The 19,631-nt window shown below is 33.1% G+C and overlaps 1 protein-coding gene across 1 annotated transcript; it reads left to right on the top strand.

Annotated features, from left to right (window-relative positions):
- The first annotated feature begins 9,309 nt into the window (after positions 1 to 9,309).
- LOC149959013 (glycine receptor subunit alphaZ1-like) lies at positions 9,310 to 16,211 on the top strand. Its single transcript, XM_090167311.1, has 2 exons — positions 9,310 to 9,535; positions 15,634 to 16,211. Exons 1-2 carry the CDS (start codon positions 9,310 to 9,312, stop codon positions 16,209 to 16,211), a joined length of 804 nt encoding a protein of 267 aa, XP_090023437.1.
- The last annotated feature ends 3,420 nt before the right edge of the window (positions 16,212 to 19,631 follow it).

Below are 19,631 nucleotides of genomic sequence, written 5' to 3'. Positions count from 1 at the left end.
GTATCATCCTTAATAAAGGATGAATCTGGTGAGAGCAGTACTGAAAGTAATGCAAGCTCCATACAAAATACCCCAACGTCAATTGTTGAGCGAAGACCGATTTCTCAATTTTTTGGAAATGGTTCGTCGGAAAAAACATGTCAACAAATTCGACAGATTAAACTATTTTACCACGGATATTAAAGCTCTATGTGACCAGCTTGTTAAACAAATGAAAACACTCCAATAACCTACGATGTTAACAGACTCGAAACCAACCTAAAAATCTTTAAAAAAAAACAAGTAAAAAGGGCGTTCGTAAAAATAACTCTATGAATCTTTGTTTTATGTTTCATAACACAAGTGTATAATTTGTTTCATTGTATAATTTGTTTCATTGTATAATTTGTTTCATTGTATAATTTGTTTCATTGTATAATTTGTTTCATTGTATAATTTGTTTCATTGTATAATTTGTTTCATTGTATAATTTGTTTCATTGTATAATTTGTTTCATTGTATAATTTGTTTCATTGTATAATTTGTTTCATTGTATAATTTGTTTCATTGTATAATTTGTTTCATTGTATAATTTGTTTCATTGTATAATTTGTTTCATTGTATAATTTGTTTCATTGTATAATTTGTTTCATTGTATAATTTGTTTCATTGTATAATTTGTTTCATTGTATAATTTGTTTCATTGTATAATTTGTTTCATTGTATAATTTGTTTCATTGTATAATTTGTTTCATTGTATAATTTGTTTCATTGTATAATTTGTTTCATTGTATAATTTGTTTCATTGTATAATTTGTTTCATTGTATAATTTGTTTCATTGTATAATTTGTTTCATTGTATAATTTGTTTCATTGTATAATTTGTTTCATTGTATAATTTGTTTCATTGTATAATTTGTTTCATTGTATAATTTGTTTCATTGTATAATTTGTTTCATTTTATGTATTAATGTTTGTGTGTACCTTTTATTTTATAACCATTAATTGTAAATGTCCCCTAACAAAAATAACTCTATCCAAAAGTAAAATTCCCCACCCTACAAATTCTCTGACCCTTTCTACATGTTAAGTAAAACCCATCGAAAATACTCCAGCCTCTCTGGCGCTAATAAGTACTCGCCCGCTAATCCCCAAAACTTTCCATACCCTCTTCTCTAAAATGTTGGCCACCAGGGAAAAATGTTTCTTGGTAGTCTTCACGACGCCTTTAAGGCAGAATTCTAATCGCGACTCAAGTGAATGGGTCAACTCTTAACCACGTAGCAAATAAATCAAAGTTTTATACAAAATCTTTTACTTTCTAAATTAAGATAGTCAAAATAATAACCTATCTTCTAGATTTTTCAGTAGGTTTAGAAGATAAAGAAGCTCTCCCAAATTAATAGTTAAAGGCGCGGAAAATAAGAATAAATAATTCGGAAGTCCTTTAGCTAGATATTCTTCAACAAGAGGCTTAAATGACCCAACCGAATTTCTTAGGGAAATTAATAACATGAAAAATAACAATGTAACGTTCTCATTTTGGCAAGAAACTTTCATTCATCGCATACTTTTAAGGATCAGAATTCCAAACCCTTATATCAATGTATTATGTGGTTATTCTAACCACAGGGCAAGTGTAGGGTTTAGTTATGACGCACATTTTTACGTCAGAAACAATGTGGGTAAACTGGTGTCAGATATAGTCCCTGGTTTCCTACAAAATATTAAATTAGAACTTCGTATGTGTGGTTTGAATATCGTTTTATACAATTGTTATATTCCTCAGAATAATTTTGAAGCTCTAAAAATACTAGATGAAATTAAAAAAGATATAGAGAATATTAACCCAGATCATATATGATTACGGGGGATTTTAATTGCTTGTTAAACCCCAAACTTGACCGGCAAAATACCTTGGAAACGAGAGACACGGTATGTGCGTGCCTCTCAAATTTAGTAAATTACCTTAATCTACAAGATATTAATCGCTTGAGAAACCCACTTAAAAAGGTTTTACGTGGATTAATAGGGCGGATAACAGTCAAAGAGCTCGGCATGACAGATTTATCATTTCCCCTGGTTTAATTCCGCTAGTAAAAAATAAAAAGTGTGCCACTGCCCAGGTTGCTCTGCCTCAGACTACTTTAAAAATTATATGGGGTTATATAGAATGATAAAACATATATAAAATAAAAGGTGACACATGGTGTTTTAACAACGCTTTATTGAAAGATAAAAAATTGTAAAAATGATAATATATAATTGGAATAATTGGATAAAAAAATGCCGAATTCTTCAATTAAAAAATTAAAATGGTGGGAAAACACTAAATACAAGGTAAATATTATGACCGAAGAATATACGTATAACTCCACCAATATAAAACAATATTTTAAGTGATGATAACATTTTAAAAACGCTTAGAGATACTACAAAAAGAACAAAATGAAGCAAGGATGATTCGCGCGCATATAGATTTCTCAACAGCCATTAAATACTACCATTTCCAATTACTACAAATGGAACGCTCAAAAGGTATAAATCGACTCGTCTCTGTTAAAAATGAAAAGGGAACTGAAACAAAAACTCCGAAAGAATTTAATTTAGAAATTATAAAATATTATAAGTACTTATATAAAGCGGAGACATCACACGATAGTGCCAATTACATTAATGTTATTCCTAATTTAGACGATGAAAACAAACAATCGTGTGAAGGTCCTTTAACAAAACTAGAACTGTCTGAAGTAATCAATAACCTAAAAATGTCCAAGTCTCCGGGTGCGGACGGTAAAAGGAATTATTTTTACAAATTGTTTTGACCAATGTTTGTTGATACCTTAGTAGGTATGTATAACTACGTCTTGCAAATGGCAAGTATGATTTGGGCCAAAATGATCTAACGCCATATGATCAACAGGGGTTAAAATGATCGAACGCCATTTCATCGAAACCTTTTTTTGGTGTTTTAAAAAATTGATGAAAAGACCAAGACAGTGATCGACACATTTTCTGTGTGTTAAGTGTTTCCGTTTGTCGGGTTCCAGCCAAATTGTGCATTTTTTCAGGATTATATCGTCAGAACTTTCAAAAAACATTTGTATGCAATATGTGTCTTATTTGGAAATATATCGGAAATATTGGAAATAATAAATTCCCAGGTGACGACAAAATTTAATTTACCATCTAAGCGGGACCAGGTTTAAAAACAGAGTATTTGGGTGGGGATATATTTCCATGCTTTTGTAATTTTCGTGTTAAATGTACCTTAATTATTCTCGTTTTCCACGTACTGAGCCATTGGAGTACGTAGCTTTTAAATAACCTAACGTAACCTAACCTAAGCTAGAATACATAACCTAACATAACCTAATCTAAGCTAAGCTCACCTAACCTAAATTAACCTAAATAACCTAACCTAACCTAAGCTAAGCTCACCTAACCTAAATTAACCTAAATAACCTAACCTTACCTAAGCTAAGCTCACCTAACCTAACCTAACCTAACCTAACTAACCTAACTTATATCTACTCTGTTTACATCTACTCTATCTACTCTGTTTACATCTACTTTATTTACTGTTTCCATCTACTGTATTTACTGTTTCCATCTACTTTATTTACTGTTCCCATCTACTCTGTTTGCAATTACTGTTTCTACTCTGTTTGCATCTGTTCAGTTTTCATCTACTCTGTTGCCGAAAGCCACTAAAAACAGCATTATTTTTAAGAAATTAAAATAAGACTTATTTCCACACCCAAATCCCTTATAGTACAGGGTATATAAGCATTTGGAAGGGAAAAAAATATGCTGTTTCTGAAAATTTCAGAAATGAAAGGTGTTATGGTCCTACATCGTTCCCCAAAAGTCCCCAAGAATCAGAAGCCATCTTGGAACGCGCGCGCTAAACCGGAAGTAGTCGTAACTTTTGAACTTCTTAACCGATTTTGATGCAACCAGTCTCAAAATTGTCTTTGGATCTTAGTAATATGATAGAATATTAATTTTGCCGATTTTAAGTTAATCATTTTAATAAAAATAAATTTTAAAATAATTTTAGACTTAAAACTATAGATTTTGATAAAAAAAGTAACAAAAGATATTTCTGAAAATTGTTTTCAAAATAATTTCATAATAGCCTCGTTGTGCTAAAAATAAAACTGTTTTAGTTTTTTATATCGGTCAAATACAATTCAACTTATTAAGCGGTATTTAACACCCCACCACGGAAAGAAAATTCAAATTTTATTTAGTGAAAATATTTAATGTAAAAGTAATGAGAAATAATTATTAGGTAGTTAGTAAGTTATTCATCATCTTCGATGTCTACTTCCGGAGTATTGCTGCACGAGGCTCCACGACAATGGTACCACATGGCTGAACAATGAAGTCCAGAATTTTTACAACTACAACGTTTGTTGCATCCCGCTTTACATTTACAACTAATTAACTCCAAGAGTTCATCCAGTGCGCATTCTTTCAGAATTGGGATTGGACAAGCCCCGAGTTTAACTTTTGTCAACCCCACTGAGTGGGTGACAAATTATTTCGAAGCACCTAAGGACCACAGTTTTACTAAAAACATTATTTTGTTTGAATTTTAAAAGCTATCCTTACGTGCAAATATACTCTTAACGAATGCAGTCGCGCTCCGTCTGATGTTGGTGGTAGATCTGCCCAAGAAAACTTCGCGGACAGTGATTGATTTGCTACAATACGGTTATAAGCAAAATATCTAGCTTCATCGAGAGTTTTCAATTCTTTCTGACCATAGAGCGCTAGGACAAAACATTCTCCAGCTTCCGTAATTTCGTTTTGAGTGGCACAGTTAGAATTGAAAATTTCAAGTTTTTTCGAATAATTTCGTCGTTTTTCAATAATTTTAAGGCAGTTTTCTTTCCCTTTTTATAAAACGCTGACGTTGTATCACATCCTGATATTGCGTGAAGTACCATCAATGTACTAGCCAAAGGCCCTAGGTTTTCTTTCAAGGTTTTTACGGCGAATACCTTATCCATTTTTCCTGGCAGACCTGGTATTAACATGTAAATAGAAGATTCGCACAGTGCAACCAGGATTACTAGGATATCAGTGTCAGTTGCGTCAGCTTCAGCCTGAAGAACTTGAATTCCGTTACACCCTAAACATTCTGATAAAAGTTCGATAAATTTAGTTCTATTTTTGTTATTTGCTAAGAAATCTTGCTGACCAACGGTTGCAAATCCATTTTCCCGGACTATTATATCAACGGAAGATTTTTTAATAATTCTGCGGTTTTGCTCAACGACTTTAGTACTTAAGGATGAACCATACCCGTCGAATACGACCGTAGTTTTATTTCCGAAATGATTTAAAACATAAGACACGTATGTTTTACAAATTTCTCCATACGTAGCTGGTCGTTGCCATATCACTTAATGAAGTAAATAGCCGCCGTCAACGACATATCTTGAGTTGGGTGGTAGACTGTCACTTGGTGGTGCTAACGGGTCCAATATTTCAATGAGAACAGATTTTTTAGTTTTGCGCATCGATAAATCGTCAAACAAAGAAGCTGGCTTAGGAGAGAGTTCATAGGCCATATAATTTTCAAGGCCAGTGGGCTTGCTATTAATTACACAGGTGATTCTGTTGAAGAACTGTTCGGGATTAACCGGAACATCTTCTTTTCGAATTTTAACAGAGTTTTTTAGGAGTGAAATTGTTTTAACCCTGTCCGTTCTCTTTAACTTAAGATCAAGAAAGTTTTGTCCTATCGTCTTTGAAATTGCACTAGTTTCAATTTCATCCACCAAATAGCAGTTTACTGTATCGTCAGCTACCAAACCAGTTGCCAAGGACAATAAATTTGTTTCTTCAACGCTAAACGGTGAATGGTCTACTAGCCAATTCTTGAAAATATCGAAATCTCTGTTATCCCTTGTCATTCTTGAATATCGTAATTCAATATGCTGCTCTGAGGTATCGAAATTTACTTGAGTGAACCGCTCCAGCGCGTTGCAAACTTTTGCACTAGATGGTAAAGTCAACACCCAGCTGGCCAGTGTGCTCTCCGATATACAACGGCCCCTTGTTAAGCCTCCTGACGTTTTCATTTCTCGCATTAGAACTTGTTCGATGGTCATATCAGACCATATCCCTGACCAGAACCGGTCAGATCTTCTGATTGTAAAATATCCGTTTTGGGTGAGTGATTCTAAGTCCTTCGGTGGAATTTTATCTTGAATTTCCATCATGTCCTGAAGGTATAAATGGGCACTTTTAGCGTAGTTAAGATGGCCAGCGGAGTGAAAATAGGGTAACATTTCTTTAATGGCATGTAGGTGAAGGGGCCAATTTCCTGTTCTTTCCGCTCGAATGTAAAGTCGAACGAGTGATACGCTTTTAAAGTATTGAATCCAAAGTTTTCCAGTGTGGTTTTTTCGTTCCAAAGATTTGAACTTAATGTTCATGGCATCGATTGCGTCATTGACGCCATCTTTCATCATCGCGTCATCGATTGATATTTCTCCATTCAATATGTCACTATAAACCTGGTTAAATTCATCGGAAATAGTATTAATGTCTTCGGGGATTTTGTTGAGTAAAAGGTCTGCCAACGATTGTCGAGTCAGAAAATGAGCTCTTAGAGCCCTTGAGAAGGCTTTCCCGGACATCATATGAATAACGGACGCTTTCGCGTAAACTGTTTCCCAGAGTTCTTCCAAACCTGAACCAGACCTAATGAACCCTATGGATCCCAAAAAGGACACAAGCAATTCACTATCTGAAGATGCAACCATTTCTCGTGCCTTCCAGTAAAGTGACTGATCAAAAGTAACCACACATGTCTTTTGATTTTGTTTATCACATTCAAATTTAGCATATTTAATTGCACTAGGATTACTGGGGTCCAGATTAATAAATGGCAAGACACACACGTCACTTTTTCGAAATCTTGAGATTTGTGAACTACTTGAATGTATCCATTCCAGCTACGACTCGGAGCTTTTTTCAAACAGTACGTGAAAATCCAAAAAATTTCGAATTTACCAAATAATGCAGAGTTATCTGGTATCATAGGCAAAATGTCTTTTATATCTTTGATTTTGATGTCTTTTAGTACAGAAATTATTGGTTTTTTAGAAGCTTCAATTGGAACTACCCCTCGAGATAATACATCTTGGTTAGACGATTGCATTCTTCGAGGTATTCCTTAGCCATCGCTTTTGGCTTCGGTAGCCGGAGTTACGCACTTGATTCCTCCCATACTGTGAATTATACCATGTCCGGTTAATGTTCGAATATTGAAATCGGCGTTGTCAAATGAAAATTGGATAAATAAGTTTTGATCGAACGGCGTTGATGGTCCTAGACTAGCAGATTCCTCGAAACGGATGGCTTCTTTGTAGCTGACAGAAAATCCTAAACTGTGCAACAACTCAATCAATGACCTAGTTTCATATTTTCGGTGTATGTACACACCAACAGCCTACACGTCGAAATAATAGCTTCTATTATTGCGTAACGTCGTTTTCTGGACCACTCACCGGTCAATAAATATTTGTAAAGTATCGGGAATATGAATATCATCGATATCAATCTCTGAATCGTAATTTGAATATACGCTTTTATCATATACTTGGGATCTAATTCCTTCGCTAATGATATCGGCAGCTGCCTCAACGACTCTCATTTGTTCTTCTTTTACACTTTTCATCTTGTTGTTGTAAAAATTATCGTGTAATATTTTGCCAAAAGTGTCTTTAAATGAAACAATACAAGTCTGACCTTTAACGTCCGTGAAAGCTAGGTTATCTCCTTATTTCTCTTTCAACTTTAACTTGAAGTATTTCATGCTGTAAGTTTCTTTCCTAGGTGAAAATTCTTCAAATTTTTCCAAAAGTTCGTGTAGTGAATACTGGCATTCATCCTTCGAATCTATATAGCTACATAGCTTATCAAACGCATCTTTTAGATCAGGATCTTCTGGTCTACCTGGTATCCCCGAAAGCTCCTCGTGACAGAAAAATTCCATCTTACACTTCTCATGGTACTTAGCTTCAGCCGCCAACAAATCCATTACACTATTTACCCTAAATAGAATCATTTGAAGAGTAGATACTTCAAAAACTATTTTTCGATATTTACCTTCCAGCTTGGTGCTTTGTTTTTCGTTCAAATACTTCCCACAAAACAAGCAATTATCTTTGAAATCGAAGGAGTCCGTTGTCGAACGCAGCTCTTTACAGATTGTAGATACTCCTTTATTATCACTTTTAGAAAAATTTTCTATGTATGCCTTTATACTCGAAGAACGTGTGTAATTTCGTCTACACAACGAGTGAACAGCAATACTCGTAACGTTATCCAATTTTTCTTTAACTTGGTCCCTTCTTTGAACGCTACATTCCGCTAAGGACTTAATTCCTTTCCTAACTACGACACTATCGTTCGTTAACGGCATAGAACACAAAACGCAATTAGTTTCAGTCATCTTAACAACTATTAAGATTCGATTACTCCCTTACAACTAGTTTTTAACTTATTACCATGGCAACCTTTATGGCTCGAGCACGAGGTATTATACAAAATAATCTCGTGAAAATAAGCGTGATGTAGATTTGAATTTTTTTTCCGTGGTGGCAATAAGGCAACATAAAAAATACCACGAAAAAACTTAAAAAGTGTCGATCAAATGGCGTTCGATCATTTGGATCCTTGTCGATCAAATGGCGTTCGATCGTTTGGGCTTTTACCGGCAAATATACCCAGCTCTTTTTCAAGAGCGATTAACGTTTTGTTGTATAAAACAGCGACCCGTTGGATATGGCAAACTGGAGGCCAATTTCATTATTAAATAATGATTAAAAAATCCTTTCGAAATGCCTAGCAAATAGGCTAATAATGGTTATTGGTTGATTAATTCACAAGGACCAAACCTCAAGCGTACCTAATAGAAATATCTTGTCAAATCTTAGCATAATAAAAGACGTTATAAATTATTTTGGCAATAACGCTAACAAAGGACTAGTTCTTGTGTCTTTGGACCAAACCAAAGCCTTTGATAGAGTTTCCCACCAATATTTATTTCAAATATTAAGACCATATAAACATCAGATCAACTATTTTAAACTTTATTAAGCTAATTGATCAGAGTGCTGAAGCAAGAATTAAGGTGAATAGTGTTATAACCGCCAAATTTGTCATTGGTTAAGGAATTAGACAGGGTGACCCCTGTCCAGCTTCCTTTTTAATTTAACGCTTGCACCTTTCCTTGGCCATCTTCGCGATCGCCTAATCCAACATTCCTTCGATTTACCCTTAATTTCCCACCCGTTAACTAATATGGCTTTTTCTGATGATGTTTCGGCTATTATCTCTACAAACATTGGTTTTAATATTTTGGCAGCCGAATGTACAAAGTACAGTTCTGTTAGCAATGCCAAAATTGCTTTACAGAAAAGTGCTGGTCTCTGGATAGGTGCTTGGCGTCACCGCCAGGATTCGCCCTTGGATATTGCGTGGAACAGTGAAGGAATTCAAATGTTGGGGGTTATTCATAATACCATTGGTACCTGGCAGGAAGGTTTTTAATCAAAATGCAACTATTAGTTTTAACGAAAATATAAATTCTTTCAGTGATTTAAAGGCAAGCCTTTCCTTTAAGGCACGTGCTCAAATATGCAACATTGAAATTATTGAATTTTACTTCCAGCTACCTATGGTTTCTCGCCCGCTTAATTACTCCGATGGTATTCTCGCCCGCTTAATTACTCCGATGGTATTCTCAAAAGCTCACTTAATTTTATTTGGTATTCAAATAAACATTGGGTTGATAAATAGGGGGTGACGCTAAGTGTCGAAGAGGGGTTTGACCCGAAAAACCCTCGATGAGCAGTGGCCAAAATGTATCTTGAACACATTTAAAAAGGTTTTAAAGGAAGTGCAGTGTTGAACGTTAATTTTTCATATATCACATGACAAAAACAAATATATATTCTATTAGTTTCCACGTGTTCTCGTTAAAAAACATTAAGCTAAATTGTGATTTTATGCCTATGTTAAATGCTTAAATTTTTTTAAAATCTTTTAATTTTACACTAGGAGAGCCCACAAATTTACCGGATTTTAAAGCCTAACCCATACAACATAATCAGGTTTTACAAATTTGTAGAGGTCGGGGATGGTTAACTTTTATTCAATAGATAAAGCTCTAAAAATTATTCGTAAAATGTTTTGATCATTTAATCTATATTTCTGTATTATACCATTTATGTTTTGATAAATTTGTAAAATTAATCGGAAAAACGACGTTTTTTTCGATAAAAAGTTCAAATTTTACGAATAATAAATTTTTGTCAATCGTTTTCCAAAATATTAACCGGTAAATTTCTTTGTTTACATTTTCCCCCCGAAAAAAATCAAATTAAACATGGATAATGATTAACCGTCCCCGATCTCTACAAATTAGAACTTGAATTCTAAATGGGCAGAATTTGGATATACATAAGTCAGTTAATGGATAAGGAGAAAAGAAATTGTAAACCCATTTTTAAATGGCAATTCTCCAATGAGTATTCAAACTTTAAGAGCTCTTACTCGCGAATTTAATGTTTTTGTATGTGAAATATTGAAATTTTATCCCATAGAAAAAATCTTAATATGGGAAGAAGGCAAACCAGATGAATCTAACTATGAAGATTTGTTAAATATTAATATTGCGAATGTGTATATATTTTTAAAAGAATGTAAGAACATAGATTTGTTACAATTAGTTAAAAATGTAAAACCTGATGATAAGGCTTTAACAATTTTCAATTTGAGTGACAGCGACGTAAAAATTAACAACAAATGTATATGGGATTCACAATATTATGGTAAAGAATGCAATATTTTATATCGGATACTAAATGGAAACATAATTACTCCTGATATTGCTTACCAAATTCTTGATGTATCAAATCAGTGCCCTTTGTGTCCAAGCACTAAAGGGACCCGGAACACTTATATTTTGAATGTTTATTAACGCACTCTTTTTCATTAGAAATTTCAAATATGTTAGCAATGTTTGTTCCACAATTCAACTTAAGAGATAAATTATACCTATACTGGTTCAATAATTTAGATGGGATTAAAAATTGTAATTGTATAATTTTGAAGTTGAATGTGTGTAAATTAATAATATATTTCGCTTATCACGAAGCAATAAACAGTAATAATAATAATATAAATGCAAAGATGAAAGAGTATTACCTACTTAAATTATTTAGATGTTGTGTGTATCAAAGCGAATTTAAAAAACGGAATGAAGGAAATATGTTTAAAGAATTGATTATGTAAATTAAGAGTTGGGAATTTCTTTAAACCCAGGTTTGGTATAGTTTTGCTATTATTGTGACGGTTGTGGATTGTTTTAAAAGACTACTTTTAAATGTGTATCGGGCTATACTGTTGTTTGTATTTTTTATACAAGATTTTTAAATAAACGCTCTCTCCTAAGTTGAGAAGATTAAAAAAAATAAAAAATATTATCGAAAATAATTAGTATTATTGAAAATAATAAATTTTTCGAAAATAATTGATATTATCGATAATAATTAATATTATCGATAATAATTAATATTATCGATAATAATTAATATTATCGATAATAATTAATATTATCGATAATAATTAATATTATCAAGATAAAATTATATTTTTAATAATTATTAATATTATCAAGAATAATTAATATTATCGAGAATAGTTAATATTATCGAAAATCATTAATATTATCTAAAATAATTAATATTACCGAAAATTATTAATATTATTGAAAATTATTAATATTATCGAAAATAATAAATATTATCGAAAATAATAAATAATATCGAAAATAATAAATATTATCGATCATAATAAAAATTATTGAGAATAATAACAATTATCTAGAATAATTAATATTATCGAGAATAATTAATATTATCAAGAATAATTACAATTATCGAGAATAATAAAACAATTGAGAATAATTATTATTTACATCAATAATAATTATTATTTACATCAAGAATAATTATTATTTACATCAAGAATAATTATAAATAAATCAAGAATAATTATAATTAAATCAAGAATAATTATAATTAAATCAAGAATAATTATAATTAAATCAAGACTAATTATAATTAAATCAAGAATAGTTATAATTAAATCAAGAATAATCATTATTTACATCAAGAATAATTATAATTAAATCAAGAAAAATCATTATTTAAATCAAGGAAATATAACATTCTGATAACGAATAATTATTATTTATATCAAGAATAAAATATATTTTTGAAAAATAATTAATATCATCTAAAGAATAATAACTGTTAACCTAAAGAGTAATAAACGTTTATCTAAAGATTAATAACTGTTTACCTAAAGAGTAATAACTGTTTACCTAAAGAGTAAATAATATTTACCTAAATAGTAATAAATGTTTATCTAAAGAATTATTAATATTTTCTAAAAGAATTATAAAATATGTTTCTATCTTTGTAAACTTCAATATATATTAAACGAAGAAAAACTCGTATATTCGTAACGTAAATCGAATAAATGTATAAACCTTGCTCGTACAAATACAAACGAATCTAAAAATATCGTGATGATGAAAATCTAATCGCTTCCATTTACTCACTTGAAAGCCAAACACCGCACTACGTTCAGAAAGCATTTTGAAAAATATTGATTTCAATAGTTGAAAGAATAGAGGGCTAAGTCGATACGCGTGTTTTCAAAATGATATTATAACTTTGCGAATAATTCTTACAAGGACTTTAGTTTGTACAGCTAGTAAATGAATTCCTCTTAGAATAAAAAAAAACACATTTTATAATAATAATAATGAAATGGATGTTGCTTTCAAACGAAATGCACTCCCGATTCTCCGTTTTTAGACAGGTTGAAGCTTTCCTTCCACTAACATTTTCTAAGTGCATTAGCATTAAGCTTTGTTTATCGACCTTTTGCAACAACACGCGATAGCTGGCGATTTTTTTCATTAAAATTGTTTGGGTGATATTGGACGTGAAAGGCCAGCACTAAATGTTTTATTTAAATTTTCATATAAACTAAAATCTAGGACAAACAACAAAACGTCGACCTAAAATATCACGCCAGGAATGAAAAAGACCACGAATTTCATGAATTTGAAAATGAAATAACGAATTTTAGGTTTTAAATTGCCAGTGAAAACATTTACTGAAGCCAAAAAATACATTATCACGGATTATACGTTCAATTATGTTGAAAATTAAGCCAATCCTTTACCTTCTATGCCTTTGGCGATTTTATCCGGATGTAAAAGCTCTCGATATCATCAACGTAATGTGAGTGTCATAAACAAATATTGCTAGTTAGGCCTCATTGAAAAGTCAGTAGTTATAACAGTTAAAAGATTTTCTAGTGAAGTCATTTTTTTAATAATCTAAATTTTTAAAATAATTTTCTTGTGGTTACAAATGACTACTAAATCTCAATTTGAAAGAATTTAAATTTCCTGTTACAAAATGTGCTAGAATCGACCCGGAAATTATAGTGAGAGAGGAAGATCTGAAAGACTGTTACCAGAGGAGTAATCCGGCATTGAAAGGTACTAACTAATGTTTTAGTAAAATTCAAAATGCCTGATAAATGTTGCCGTTAGGAAAGCGACAAGATGTCAAAGTAGGAGTAAGTGTTCTGGATATTGACAAGATAAACGAAAACAATATGGTAGGTTATGTTCGACATTTAACGCATCAACGAACCGAGTTGTTAGCTTTACTCTTTCGCAGGAATTTAGCCTGCACGCTTACGTCACATTGCATTGGAAAAATCCCAACATCAACATGATAGTACTAACCCAGAAGACAGCGATAGTCCTTCCGAGACCGTTGAGTGTCTGCATGTGGAAACCAGACGTCAAATTCCCCAATACCAAAGAAATCATGTCGTTCCACGACACCCTTCCAAATGTTGGATACAAATATTTGCCCAATAAAGAGTTTTACAGAGTTGAAAGGTATGCATCGGTTTCTAAATCCGTTCCGAACAAGCATTTTTCTCAATTTTTATGAATTGAAAATACCTGGTGTACCAAAAATTATGATTCAACATGTCACTGAAAACTAGCGATATCAAATTTGATAAATTATTTCAAAGCGTCATTGATTTTTTTTCATTTGAACAATCTGATTTTGTAATATAATGCAGTTAGCAGTTTTAAGGATTATTTTATGAGGTCTACATGTAGCTTTAAAACCGAACGTATTTATAGGACGCTATTAACTTTTCTCTGATGTTACGTACAAAATTGCAAAGAATTCTTTGGACATCGAGTAAGTTCAACGTACGTATGAAATATCTAAAAGGGAAACACCAATTTAATAATTTATTAATGGAGACCACGGTTACCCTTAACATTTATTGTAAGCTTACAGTTCTAAAAATTTCACATTTTTAATGTACACATTGCTTTAACATTCAGGTTAATTATGACAGTGGCCTGCCCAATGATGTTCAATTTATATCCATTAGACACTTAACATTGTGAACTAAAAATTGGCTTGAGTACGTATAGAGACAGCGATCACAATATAAAACTATTTTTAACACAAAACTGCTATGAAATAAGTGACAAGCTCCGATGAGGTCGTCAAGCTATTTTGGCTCCAGAGAAGCGAAACCCGAATTGGTGTCTATACCGCATATCACATCCAACCGTTACAATTCTACTTAGAAGAACCCAAACCCCACGTGAAAACTCTGCAGTGGATAACTGGTAGGTTGGTGTTTTATTTTACTGTTAAGCGCAATGTCATTATTATATGCTGGTAGGGAAACTTCCAATTATTAGTACTTCGTTAACCACAGAATGTAGATAGGTCACAGATAATGACGTATTGTTAAAGCGCTGTGTATGATAAGGCAGATCACTATTTTTCTGTGATTTTTAATTAACAAACTTTAATTTGTCATTAGTAAATGATTAAAGTATGCATTTTTTTTAAATTAATTCCATCATTATTTCCAAAAATCGATTAAAAAACAGTTTTATCAATTTTCTCAAGATTTTGTAAGTTATTTAGAACTGTTTAACATTTTAAAATCTTTCGAAGGTTTCCTTTACTCTTCTGGAGTTCAGTTATTCATTAGTAAATTATTAAAATATTGTTATTTTTAAATTATTAAAATATTATTATTTTTTTAAATTAAGAAAATATTATTATTTTTTAAATTAAGAAAATATTATTATTTTTTAAATTATTAAAATATTATTATTGTTTAAATTAAGAAAATATTATTATTTTTTAAATTAAGAAAATATTATTATTTTCTAAATTATAAAAATATTATTTTTTAAATTATTAAAATATTACTATTTTTAAATTATTTAAATAATAATCTATTTTTTTGGTTTAACCACCATTTAATTTATTTCTTCAAGGTATAATGGGGTGATTACACACGATTTAAATTTTTTAAATCTTTTGTCAGTCTCCTAATAATCTTGCAAGTGGTCTGCCTAAGTGTTGTGTGACATAAGGCCAAAGCCTTTTCTACAAGTCTAACGTAGAGAAATATGCTTTTAAATAAATTCCAAATTGCATCTTTAATTTATTTTTAATAGACTTCTTTGTTAACTTAATTTAGGTAACTACACCGAACTATGGGCGAATATTACATTTCATCGGCGTCTGACTGGAAGTTTTATCAACTTCTACGTGCCCAGCACCTTGGTCGTGATTCTATCCTGGTTGTCTTTCTACATAGACGTCCACGCTGCCCCTGCCAGAGTGTCTCTGGGTGTGACAGTATTATTGACCATAACGACGCAAATGGTACAAGCCAGAGCCTTTCTGCCTCCTGTACAATACATCACCGGACTTGATATTTGGTTGTTCGCCTGCCTAAGTACAGTCTTCGTGTCCTTCATAGAGTACAGTGTGGCGTATAGCTACCGCTTTAACTACGAACAGTCACGCCGACATTATACGACGTCTTTGGCATGTAGAGAGTCCATCCGGGTAGCAGGGGACGCGGATGACAAAAGACGAATCGCCAACCAAAAATCTCTAGAATCTGCGACTCCTGCTTGTGACAATTCAAACCCTTTCGACAGACATTCTCGGTGGATCTTCCCTCTGTTCATGTTTCTCTTTACCATCGTTTACTGGTGTTATAAGTTATCGCTATCAGAAAACCGGTTAACTGGGTTTAACAGCGCCTAGCACGTTTGCTTATCAGATATTTCTTTTGTTAATTAAATTGTATATGATTGCGTAGTGCTTCTAACCGACACTTTTAGATATCTGATTTCTTTAGATTTGCTTTTTCAAAGTTGGATAATTAATATTCCAAGTAACACGCCGTATTAATCGCATAACTGACTGTGTCTTGTAACGCGACCATAGACTACAATTAAGAAAACCGTCGCATCATCTAAAACCACTAAAATTGTATAAAACCCACGCTTTTTGTTTGCCTCTAAAACATGTTCGCTGCTAATGCTGTATCCGCTATTTCAACTCAACAGCAGCGATTGTAGCTGGAAAATTTGAAAAATTACTTTCATATAGTAGCGGCTTTTTTTTATATAGAATATCCCTTTTTGAATTTAAAGAAGCGTTGGTTTTTCGCAGATTTTATATTTATGTAGATATCCTTACGAAACTCAACATTTACTTATTTATTTAACATATTACAAACCACTAAGCTTTAGAGCTTATAGGCAGCCTTGCAGGAGTTTGACAAATGATATAATATATAAGGATAATACAAAATGTAGAATATATAGAATAATACGGTTTATACATCAGTTATCGCTCGAAAGTAATCGCGCACACATTGACGGAATGACTGGCGACTCTTACATTTTAGGGCGTTCTCAGGGAGTGAATTCCATCTGGCAATAGTTCTGAATGTGAAATGCCATTGGCGGATCTTCGTTTTCACCCGTGGTTTAATAATTTTGGCACTATGGCCTCTAGTTTTGCGTAGGGTATCATACGTAAAAAACGTTTTTGGGTCTAGTGCCGAGTGACCTGACCACATGGACCACATTTGCACAAGGTCATTAACAGCGTGGCGTAGCGTAGGTGTATCAATATTTATTTTCTCATTACGAATTTCAGGAGGCAATGTGTCTAGACCTTTGGTAAGTTTCGTGATTCGATTGTGTGCCCGTGTCAGGGAATCTTTATCGCCAGTTAAGGGGGGAGACTATATTTCCGAACCAAAGTTGATTAAAGGAAGGATGAGCGAAGTGTACAGTGTACGGATTAACTTGGTTGTACGGAAGAAGAAACATCTTCTCGTTAATCCAGTTATGGAATTTATTCTCTTCACGACTCTTGTTGTCTGATTACTAAAGTTTAGTGAAAAGTCTATCCATATTCCAAGATCACGAATTGGGTTATCTGAGGCCGAAAGTAATGATCCATCTATTGTATAATTGGTACGTGGGTTATTACGACCAAGATGAAGAACTCCAGTTTTATTGATGTTAAATTGCATATCATGGTCAGTAGCCCAGGAGGCCACAGCATCTAAATCGTTTTGTAAACATACTTTATCGAAATCTGTGGCGACTGAGTTGGCAAATTTAGAGTCATCAGCAAACAGGTAGATGCGACTGTGCTGAACGGTCTGTGGCATAGAGTTTATGAAAATTGAAAATAGGATTGGCCCAAGCACGCAACCTTGAGGAACACCAGCAGTAGGACTGAGCGGGGCTGATATATGGCCTTGAAGTACAACTGAATGTTTGCGATTGGATATGAAATCGGTAATTAATTGACGAGAAGTCGGACATTCAAATGAATCCCGTACTCTTTAAAAAAATCTAACGTGGGTTTCTTTTAAGTTCGTAAGAAATCTTGAAATGCGGCAAAAATACAAAAATCCGACGGGTTATCTCAAAATCTGGCAAGAATTCCCGAAATTAAACGAGAACTCGTGAAATTGTGAAGTCACGAATTAGACGAGAATTACCTATATCCGACGTGAAATCCAGAAATCTGGGACAAAAGATAAGAAATCCGAAATCCAACAAGAAATCTTGAAATCCAGAGTGAAATCCCAGATTTCCAAATCCCGTTAACATTTTTGGTGAATGTCGAACTTTAGGAAAACAAAGCATTGTATGTAGTAAAAAAACGAAATCTCAATGTTGTTATTCCACCGAAATATTTTTTTTAAATTATTCTAATACCGTTGTTGTATTAATAATATAGATAATATCAATATAAATTCTACTTTTCTTACTGCAAAATTTATACTGCCAACTTAAAACCCACTATTTAAGCAGTGTTGCCGGTCATGGTTTAATTTTTAGAGTTTTTTTGAGTGAATTAAAATCTACAATTAGGCCGATTCTCTCTAGAATTGCACTAGTTAGCAGCTTAAAAAAATGCATTGTTAACATTTTGTCTTCACATACCATATCGGTAAATTATTTATCATTAATAATAAAATCAATGTGAAAATATGCAAATAAGAGTTGTTCTTGCGTATCGATAATGTATTCAGGCAAGCAAAGAATATGAAGCTGCAACTTTATTATCTGTGTTTACCATAACCAAAAGATATTATCACACGGAGAGAGTCAACGGTCGTAGGGATAAAGATTACATGAGGAAAATCCTACGAAACCTAGTTTCTTTCCGTGCTTTATAAGGTTACTAGTCGAGAAGCACGCCTTAAAGGCGGGCCCTTTGCAAGTGGTGTGTTTCGAGGCACTCCACCCCAGTACGCCCCCCAACCCCTTTTTCCCATAGGATAATTTCCGTGCCACCCTTTTTCCCATAGTCGAACCACCGCAGTAAGACCCCCTCCTTTTTTTCCATGCGATAATTTCCATGGTACCGTTAACCACATAGTCGACCTCCCCCCGTAAGGCCCCATCCCCCTTTTCCCATGCGATAATTTCCATGGTACCCTTTTCCCCAAAGTAGAACCAACCCAGTAAGGCCCTTCCTCCCCCTTTTTCCCATGTGATAATTACCGGGGTACCCCCTCCGCATTTTTCCCATGTGATTACCTTGGTACCCAATTTGCCCTAAACTACCTAAGCCTTACACTGTACACATGAAAAAATAATCGTTAAAATTTTAAAAACAGTACGCAGTTGATGACCAAACAAATAAGTTGTACCTTACGGACATTCAGATCAATAACATATGGTAGGATGAGCGTGAGGGTTGCGCAAACGAAAATTGATGCCGGGTAAAAGTATGGGGGGAATGAACAAAAAGGGGAATTTCAAAAGCTTTTAGCGACAGGTTTACCAATTTTCCCTAAACTGCCTAAGCCTTACACATGAAAAAATATCCGTTAATATTTTAAAAACAGTACGCAGTAGATGACCAAACAAATAAGTTGTACCTTACGGACATTCAGATCAATAACATATGGTAGGATGAGCGTGAAGGTTGCGCAAACGAAACTTGATGCCGGGTAAAAGTATGGGGGGAATGAACAAAAAGGGGAATTTCAAAAGCTTTTAGCGACAGGTTTACCAATTTTCCCTAAACTGCCTAAGCCTTACACATGAAAAAATATCCGTTAAAATTTTAAAAACAGTACGCAGTAGATGACCAAACAAATAAGTTGTACCTTACGGACATTCAGATCAATAACATATGGTAGGA

Source organism: Leiobunum rupestre, chromosome 2 (assembly GCF_980474605.1).
Source record: "Leiobunum rupestre chromosome 2, qqLeiRupe1.1.hap1, whole genome shotgun sequence".
Lineage (NCBI taxonomy): Eukaryota > Metazoa > Arthropoda > Arachnida > Opiliones > Sclerosomatidae > Leiobunum > Leiobunum rupestre.
This window is presented reverse-complemented; position numbering and strand designations above follow the sequence as displayed.